General features: G+C 39.3%; 1 protein-coding gene across 2 annotated transcripts; it reads left to right on the top strand.

Annotated features, from left to right (window-relative positions):
• Positions 1 to 286: 286 nt before the first annotated feature.
• On the top strand, positions 287 to 9,575 carry LOC145238040 (leukocyte surface antigen CD53-like). Of its 2 annotated transcripts, none has more exons than XM_080101079.1 (5): positions 287 to 593; positions 7,187 to 7,328; positions 7,426 to 7,587; positions 7,997 to 8,140; positions 8,506 to 9,575. In XM_080101079.1, exons 1-5 carry the CDS (start codon positions 421 to 423, stop codon positions 8,608 to 8,610), a joined length of 726 nt encoding a protein of 241 aa, XP_079957205.1. In that variant the 5' UTR covers positions 287 to 420; the 3' UTR covers positions 8,611 to 9,575. The 2 variants fall into 2 exon arrangements, with proteins under 2 accessions (XP_079957205.1, XP_079957204.1); XM_080101078.1 differs by lacking the exon at positions 287 to 593 and adding an exon at positions 6,180 to 6,427 and having other exon boundaries at positions 7,122 to 7,328.
• The last annotated feature ends 156 nt before the right edge of the window (positions 9,576 to 9,731 follow it).

The raw sequence follows: 9,731 nt of genomic DNA, 5'->3' as shown, positions 1-9,731 counted from the left end.
ATGGGGTTACAAATAAAAGGAAGTTAAACTTGGTCCAGACTCTAATAAGGACTGCATTGCCTTGTTCTGGTGACTTTATTGTTTCTCGAGGTGGTGCAGTCACATCAAGTTTCATCAGTTTGTCTCACAACTTCTTCATATGATGGAGGAGGGTCATTTCCCTTCTGGAGTTCCAGGATCACTTCCTCTGGAGGACGAAACGAGCGAACGCGAGAAACGTTGAAATTTCCACCATCCACCTCCGTGCAAGCGCCACCCGAAACTTCAGCTCGGATTGTGGTAGATTGTGGAGGTTCGCGGCTCCCTGTCCCAAATCCCGCATTCCTCTCTTCTCTCGTTTCCTCCTCGCTCCTCCTTCGATTGTGTCGTTGTTTTACTCTTTTCTTGACATAGATTGTGACGAAACAGAGGATCAATCCGATGAGAATGCAGCACCCCGCGAAACTTGCTGTTATAATCCCAACTAACACAAGGATGTCTTCTCTTCTGAAGCTGATGATAAAGACGAAGGAAGGAATAAGGATTGCTGTGCCGACTCCGATGAAGATCAACGCGCAAACTTTACCGGGTCGCCGAGTTCTCATGGATGACGAACCTAAGGATGTTTAAATAATAATAAAATACGTTAAAACAATCACCAATCTGGAAATAGCTGCGCAACCAGAGTTGTTAGTCAGGCCGGGCTTTTCGGGCCAGGTTCGGGTCGGGTTCGGGCCAGGTTCGGGCCAGGTTCGGGTCGGGTTCGGGCCAGGTTCGGGTCGGGTTCGAGCCGGATTCGGGCCGGATTCGGGCCAGGTTCGGGTCGGGTTCGGGCCAGGTTCGGGCCAGGTTCGGGCCAGGTTCGGGTCGGGTTCGGGCCAGGTTCGGGTCGGGTTCGGGCCAGGTTCGGGTCAGGTTCGGGCCAGGTTCGGGTCGGGTTCGAGCCGGATTCGGGTCGGGTTCGAGCCGGATTCGGGCCAGGTTCGGGTCGGATTCGGGCCAGGTTCGGGCCAGGTTCGGGCCAGGTTCGGGCTTAGGTTTCTTAAAAAAACGGGTCTGATTCGGGCCTTACAGGTTCGGGCCGGGTTTCAGGCTTGTACTTTCGGGTTCGGGCTCCAATCTCGGGTCCGTTTACAACTCTGTGCGTAACGTTAAAACGTTATGGAGGGCACAATTTTTGAACAGTTTTTATGAGGTTTGTAACGGATTTTTAAAAATTCAGCAATACTCCATTTCCGAAACTTGTTTAGCAGACAAGAAATCTACTTTATTTAGAACCATACAGCGCAACAGCTTTATGCTAAATTGAAGCGCAATTGACTGAAACAAACCAATCCCATTTGTGAAGGTAGAATACAAAGGAACTTAAACCATGTCACGTACAGCCTTATAGCATCAGGTGACACTGGTGGCTTTACAGCCAGGAAATTGTGGGTATTACATTTGTTGGTGTCAAATTCAGCAGATATGCCGTTCGCGGTTACATAAGCGCAATACACACATATTTACAGAATACACACACGTGTAAGTTTAGATCAAGGGTTCTTAACCAGGGGTACGTGTACCCCTTGGGGGTACGAAGCATCAAAGCAGGGGGTACGACATGCAGGGTGAAATTATATGTTATTTAGGTATATTTGTGAATAATGCTTAACAAGCTACTTTATTACATACAGTTTCTAGAACGGGTTAGTTTTGTACTACTTACAATACTGTTTTCTTGCATGCATTCAACACCCAAGTTATAGATACACTGAGTTTAATTGTTACAATTTTATTTACTTCCGTCGGCCATTTTAGGCAGGGGGTACGAGAAAATTTTATAAAAGCTTAAAGGGTACGAGCGCAAAAAAGGTTAAGAAACACTGGTTTAGATCAATGCTTTTGGAAGCTATTGTCTGTTGATACCTCTGAAAACGAATGTATATGTGTGCTAGCTAAGATGAACATACATTTATACTGGGATCGGCCCTAAAGCGTCTATTGGTTACAACGCCTTCCATTGGCCTGTACTGTAATTTATATGTGTACTGATACGATTATACAATATAAGCAACTTTAACTTACGACCAAGGGTCACAACTTTACAAATGAACATCTCGATTTGTGACATAATAATACTTTATTCTGTATTGCGTAAAGCTAAAGTTCAAACTTCTTACCATGACTTGCACTTCTGCTATGACTTGATGCCTCCATGAGAAAGCCTTTAAACCTTTGTAGTTTGGTTGGAATTGACCTCAGTTTAACCAAAATTTCTTTATTAAAACTAAAACTGTTACTTAAAAACTGTTTCCATGGCTACAAATCTGTTAAGTTTATTCTAAAATCTGAATAAGCGACAGAGAAAATTCAGTTTTAGCATCGCGTTGCCGTCGCCACTCTATGTGAAGGAATGTTTTTTTTCGTCACGCTTAGCCACACCCGCGGTTTTAGGGGCACATTGAGCGCGTGCACTCAAGCGAAACGGTCCATCGCGTTGAGTCAACCGTAAAGATACGTCACGAAGAATTTTAGTATCGTTTTTTTGGAACTTGTATGTAAATGGCTGCAGTTGAAACAGTTCTAGATTGAAGTTGTGTTGAGTTCGCTTTGGTGAAAAAATCGTAGTACAGTCAAACTTCGATACTATGCCACCCTCGCTACTATACCACTTTTGATCGTTACCAACTAAATTCAATAGAAAATATATTTACTATGTCACCCCTTACCCTTGATACTATGACACATGAGAGGACAGCATTACTGTATTAACGGTCTGGTTGCGGATTAAAAGTTGGGCCTTCTGACAATTTTCGGTTTGAGCTCATGATAAAACAGAAAAAAAAATGAAAAACAAATCGTTGAGTAAACAAACGTGGTCATGATAAGAGGTTTCACGGTTATGTAAACGCTGTTCCGTGCTTGTGTCACGACAAAACTAACAGATCTTGTTTGTTCTATGCACGATCTATCCGATTTTTGTAATGCATTATACTGTATACTGTACCTTATACTATATACCGTAATAAATTACAATCGTACAACACAACGTGGCACTACAGTACATTGTCACGTCACAAGGCTATTTTTACAACCGACCCTCGGTATTATGCCACCGTCGATACTATGCCACTTTCTCTCGGTCCCAAAGGGTGGCATAGTACCGAAGTTTGACTGTAACACAATCGCACTAAAATATTCACCTTGCCTAAGATAGCTGCGCAACGTTGAGACGTTAAATAGCGCGTACGCCACATAAAGTTTCAACGTTGCGCAGCTATTTCCGGCTTGGTGAATGTTTTAGCGGAATGGTGCTGTTACGTTTTCTTTCACCAAGCAAAATAAACTCAACACATAACATTCAATTCTGCGCTTCATATGTTAAACCAGCCGAGAGATAAGGTACACAGGACACGCACTTGAGTTGACAAGAGGTAAGTTTACCAGAACAGCTTCACAAAAACGAAATTGCCAGCGATGTAGAATAAAACGTTTTGGTTGTGCACTATTTCACTGGTGATGACAGTTGTTTTTGTCGAAAGTCAGCGTGATATAATGTCCACGTTATTGTACACCACTGACAATTTTGTTTTTAGTAACTTAAAGCTGATTTTACAAACTAAGTATTGCATTTCTCCAAATAAAAAAGGGGTATGACTTAAAATAGGGTAAAGATTTTAGTTGTCAGGCTACTCGAGTTTACATGCATATTGTTCAACGGTAAAAACCTCGTTGGAGCCGATTTGAGAACTACTGCTTTACACGCAACAGACTTTACGAACATCTTGGAAAGAGTAGAGTTGTGAATTTAAACTTATCTTGGGAAGATTTGTCGGAAATTCCAGACGAGCATTTGATTCAAAGCAAATAAACTGAAGACGAAAAAATAATGAAATTATTTTCGCAATACAAACCGGCATTTCAATATGGGCCAATTGCTGCCAGGTACAATGTATAAACGAGTATTGCTCTTCCAGCAGTTTTATAATAAACAAGGGCGTTTCGACGTCCCATACGAGACGCCTTCATCAAGATAATGGTATCTTGTTGCACAAAGTTTTTATAAAGTACAGCATTTTAAGTTTCTATGCTAAGAAAAGAATAAAAATAGTATGCAAGACAAGCGTTTCGAGATAAAAAAAAACGCCTTAGTATGACCTGCGATAGGAGATCCCTGAAAGATAAGAAACGGTTTAAACAGCATGAAAATTTAATTGTTTTTGCTCTGGCCACAAGTCGTAAGGCGCACTATTGTATAACCTCATAAACAAAGAAGGCCCCTGTTTACATTGGTAATCTCATACCACGGAATGTAAGAATCGTACAAACGAGAAAATGGGTGTGGATGTGTTGAGCTGTTGTGTTTGTTGAAAGCTACGTGTGTGTGTGTGTGTGTGTGTGTGTGTCTAATTTTTTATTGTACAAGTTTTTTGATATTCCTATGCGTATGTTTTATTCAGTGACAGCTCAGTGCTACGGAGGTTGGAGGAAAGATATCAGAATTTAAACAAAGGCCGCATAACTAATTGAACTTTAGTGTCAAGCAGAGTAGCAATTACAAAAGACAAGCGAGGTAAAAATCGTCGTTTTTTACGATACTATATTCAAAATCATGTATTCAACTTTACTATGAACAAAATTTGATTTTCACTGATGATGACATTTTTTGTCAAAACGTTGGCTCAATATAATGACTATGTTTCATTACACAATTTTGATGGTAGTAAAGCTGCTTTGGCAGTAAAGCTCAAGTCCATGTATTTAACTAATATTAAAATCGTGCATTTTAGTAAAGATGTAAAATAGTTTTGTCGAAAAGTTTGGAGTTTTAAGTAATCAACGTTTTAAGCTAGTTAAAATAAATGCCTTGCTTCACGCAAAACCGGTCAACACAAACTTTTCGAATTAAAGCGCTCGCGTTCGCGTATATTGACATAAAGGCGTGACGAAGAAACGCAGCTTGGGTCAATAAAGCGGACCAGTTTGTGGTTTCACTTCTACAACTCAGCGCTGAAAGACGCGACGCACTGTGATATGTGGACGTTTTGAACACTCTGGGAATTTTTTTTTGCGTTTACATAGGTAAAATAGTAAAAAATAAAAGGTCAGTCGCCCCGTTCGGTCATAAAACTGGGTTGTTGTATAATATTGGACCACCAGCAAGTCGCTTGAGTGCCTTAGGGACCTTAGTTTATTGATCCTATCAGGTTGTAAGTTTAAATGAAAGTCAAAATGGTGACACTTGTCAAGCAATCTAAGATTTCTTCGTCAAGTTTGATTGTAAATGGAGTGTTGGACACAGTTCGCCTGTTGAAAGACGTTGGGCAGCACATTTGATCTAAAATCTTTCTAAAATCACCAAGCTTGAAATAGCTGCGCAAGGCGGGAGGTTGTAAAGTGCGAAAAAAAGGCAGCAGACACAAACGATGGAAAACTGTTAAATTTATTAGGTTATACGCAGTGACCAACAGCATTTTTTAAACTTACTTGTAATGTTTTGTTAGTTCACAAAAATGCTACTAAATGTCTGGCATAGAACTTTTTTTGAACATTTGTTAAACCTTAGTATGGTTGACTGCAGAAGCTAGTTGGGGAACCCACTTTATTTTCAAGCTTACATAAGATTGAAAGTGACATTAGAGACTTAACAACAACAAAACATGAAAGTGGAAATGTTCACTAGTTTCGACAGGTAACACATTCATCACCCTGAATAGCCTTTTATGTTCACAATCTGCTTAAATGGGACGATACGGTACGGGATATAAAAGTGATACAACAAGGCGGGTAGAAGAGAAAGGGGGTCAGCTATTGTTGGGTTTGTACGGACTCCAGTTTCCTCGTGGGAAGGCGCCTAGCTGTATTCGGACGCTTGGACAGTGTTGTGAGTTTGTTATTACGGAACATGATGGTTTAATAGGGCAGAAGTATAGGAAATAAAGGGTTAGGTTACAGTACTTTAGTTAGTTTGCAATACGTTGTCATTGGCAGATGGTTTTATTTGTTAGATAGTGTACGAGTTGCTTAATATGGATTTACCTACTTGTTTTTATGTTTATGTCGTTTAAGAAGTTAAACACGCGGTATTCTGTACTAACTGAGCATAAAAATAATTAGAGATTATCAGAAATCCCTGCTTTGAAAATACATTGAAAATTTAACATTAGAAAAATAACCTGATTGTGCCTGTTCCGATTAGTAAGTACTACTGTAACAAGAACCTTGTGTTTAACATTTTGCAGGCTTATACAACTGCAAAAACGTAGACACTTTTAATGTAGGGTTTGGCTGTAACCTTACGTTCTGTGCTACTTCCTTGTCAGACAAAGGAAAACATCTATTGAAGTAATAGAATCCGGCCATTGTTCACAATTCTACCTGCCATTGTGATGAGGGAATGGACAATATGAAACTAAAGAATTTATGTACTGTCTTCGGTTGCGTCATTATATCCATTCTATTTGCGGTAGGTGGCTTTGTTGCTGAATAAGCCAGTTTCGTATTGAATAAATGTAATACTAATTGGTTTCTATGGTATTGTACTTGCTGTAAACACAACATTGAACCAACGCAATGGCAATATCGGTGTGTTAAAACCTATTAAGATTGAACAGTTGAAATCACCAGTCTTAATAAGTTTACAGTTAATTATAATCATTTCGGTTCTTTTAAGTTTAAAGCGTTACGATTCTAATTTAGCTGCAACAAATTTTACTGGGTGTGACAAAATTACGTAACTCGGTAAGGCAATGTTTGCTGACAAATGATATATTAACGGGCTAAATGAGATCTATGCTGCGCATAAACTTGTGTGTGTTCACAGCGTGTAAATCTAATGTTGTTTGCAGTGGCCCTCAGTGTAATCAAAACGCTTGTATGAATGCTCAGATACATGGAAATCTATGTTGCGCATAAAATGGTGTGTAGGCACAACATGTACATCTAGTGTTGCTCATAGTGGTCCTTAGTGCAACCAAGAAATTTGTGTGTTTGCTTAGATACATGTGTGTAGCCACAGCATGTACATCTAATGTTGCTCACAGTTGTCCACAGTATACTAAGTGAGCATGTGCGTGGCCAGACATACAATGAATTAAAAGAAACTATGATAGTGGCCTAAATGTAATACATTTATAAAGCAATACTTTTTTATTTTGCAGTTATACGTCGTCTGGCCGCCCATCTATTTCACCTACGTTGAAACATACAAAATATCTTTTCTCATACCGTATATTCCACAAGATGGCAGTGCATACATCCTCGTTAATTACGTCACAATGCCAGTGTCATGGGTGATATTCTGTGCCTCTCCGTCACTTTTTCTTAATTCGGGATTATCCGTCCGCAAAAGGTCGCTGTTCATCGCGGTAAGTTGTATAATGTCTATGGAAACATTTAAAAGTTTAATATTTGTTATGGCAACAATAGCAATAAATGTTAATGTATAATTCATTGTTGTTGCAGATAACTATTTGTAGCTGCATTCTGTTTGTAGCAACAACCACATTCACAGTGTTGTTGTACGTGCTCGTCTACAACCGAATAGAGACACAACTTATAGAAAGTATACGGCAAACTATGAATGACAACATCGTCTTTACTGCATGGAACGAAACACAGAGTGCTGTAAGGAATGTTTTCCTTTTTTGTATGAGCCAACTCTCTAGTCTACTGTGTAAAATTTTACATTAGTTGGTCAAACTTTCAGTGTTGTTTTTTAACTTGTCTTGCCAATAAGACATGTCCGCTTCGATTCAACTACACAATTTTATTTTGCCAAGTTTTCGGGACTGATTTCTGTCGTTAAAGTACAATTATTATGTAAATTAGGACATTTTTACGTACAATAGCAAAATTTAATACAAAAACATAAACTGATTCGGAAGAAAAAAACCTGTTGAGCCAGATTAGGACAATGTTTCAACACAACAAAAAAAGGAAAATAAAATATATATCCACAAAAAAATACAATTCGATTTTATAGGTGACAAGGCTTTGTTGGGCTGAGTATTTAAAGACCTTCCTTCTATTTCAGATGCAGTGCTGCGGTGTGAACGGCCCTGCCGATTGGACCTCGGCCGGCTATTTGGTGCCACCGTGCGGCGGGTTTAGGTTACCCTGCTTGACAGCAATTTTTATTAGTTATTTCATCATCTGGGGAATGTCGGTACTTGGACAGGTGGGGAATTTAAGAATTTTTTAAGCAACTAAAAAAATCGACTATTCTATCACAGTGATCAAAATTCAATTGAATTTTAAAACAGAAAATTAGTTTTATGACCAAGAAAGTAAAATGAGCTAAATTGGTTTTAATGCATGTCTAAATATCCAAGACTGTACATAAAACATACTTTAAACCTGTTTTTAATATACATTCTGTTAAGAAAAAAACGTGTTCTAATCAGCTGACAAAAACCCCTAATGCACACAAAAATGTAGACACGCGAAGTTTTTACCATTATGACAAAACAAGTTAATTTTAACGTATAAAAAGGATGCCAACCTTAACGGTGGAATATCTTAACAGTTTGCTTTTCATTTCAGGTCGCAGCGGTGTTCGTGGCAGCCAAGGGAACTTTCGAGTTTCAATTCGTCGAATACGCCAGCGACAAATTCCGACGAATGAAGAGCAGCATGCACTATTCGTGACGTCACGATCGGCATCACGTTCATAATTGTGACGTCAGCACGAGCAAAACCAGATGTCACGTGATATCGCAAACTCTTTCCAAAAGAAGAGGTTTAACCGATGGAGTTTTAAACCTAAATTAAATCCCGGAGCCGCTACGTGTAGTTACCAAAACGGAGAATAACAGACATTCACAACGTACACAACAAATTACTACAAGTCCTGTGCGTAGCCTGACGTCTCCAACAACTTTTAATGGGCTAGGAGCTAAAATGTGACTCTACAAGTTGTTTAAAACAGTGGTCGGCAACCGCCGGTCCGCGGCCCGGTACCGGTCCGCGAGGAGTTCGTTACCGGGCCGTATAATTTTTTCAGGTAAAATGCGACAAAACATTTTGCCTATGTATCCCGGGGAAGATAAACTAATTTAAGCGTTTTCATTGCTAAATATTTGTAGTTTTTTGAAGACCGGTCCGCGATAAAATTTCACTTTCAAAACCGGTCCGCAGTGCAAAAAAGGTTGCCGACCCCTGGTTTAAAACATCGATTTACGCGTTCAAAAATGCGTGTTTTCAAAACTTTGGGGTTATGGCCTCTTGCAACTATTGCCATGCCAACGTGTCCGCTTGTGTTCAAACTATGGTTCAAATCTAGTATTTTTTAAACTCTAGCTCGAGTTGCAACTCTGATCTATTGTTTGAAATCAGAAAATCTCGCACAAGAGTTTGCTGACGACATTTTCGTCAACCAGTCAAGGACTACAGGAAGTTCAAAAGTTGAATGACATTGCCTAGCGACCATCTAGTGTAGTGTAGTATTTGAGTGAAATGTTTGCAAAACGAACATTTGTACACAAACTATATTGCTCATAAACTGGAACTAAGTCATGTCAACTATCGCTGTGCTTTAAATTTGTGCAACATTTTGTATTTCGTTGATGATTTTTTGCGTGTTGATCACAACTACAGAAATTTTAATATTTTGAGCAACCCTTTTAATATTTTGAGTAGCTTGAATTTAAAAGTTATACAGAGTACGCAAGGTAAATGGGGAAAGTAGTGCAGGAAAACATTTTAATCGAAAAATTTAGCAATACACAGCCTAACAAACAACATTTTTTGTCACATAGATGGTTCCACAG

This window comes from Phallusia mammillata, chromosome 7 (genome assembly GCF_965637545.1).
Source record: "Phallusia mammillata chromosome 7, kaPhaMamm4.hap1.1, whole genome shotgun sequence".
NCBI classification, from domain to species: domain Eukaryota; kingdom Metazoa; phylum Chordata; class Ascidiacea; order Phlebobranchia; family Ascidiidae; genus Phallusia; species Phallusia mammillata.
This window is presented reverse-complemented; position numbering and strand designations above follow the sequence as displayed.

Coding starts and splice junctions, on each gene's coding strand:
- LOC145238040 (XM_080101079.1), top strand. CDS start 421: ATGAGAATGCAGCACCCCGCGAAACTTGCTGTTATAATCCCAACTAAC. Junction 594..7,186: donor CGAGTTCTCATGGATGACGA/ACCTAAGGATGT, acceptor ATCTTTTCTCAT/ACCGTATATTCCACAAGATG. Junction 8,141..8,505: donor GAATGTCGGTACTTGGACAG/GTGGGGAATTTA, acceptor TTTTCATTTCAG/GTCGCAGCGGTGTTCGTGGC.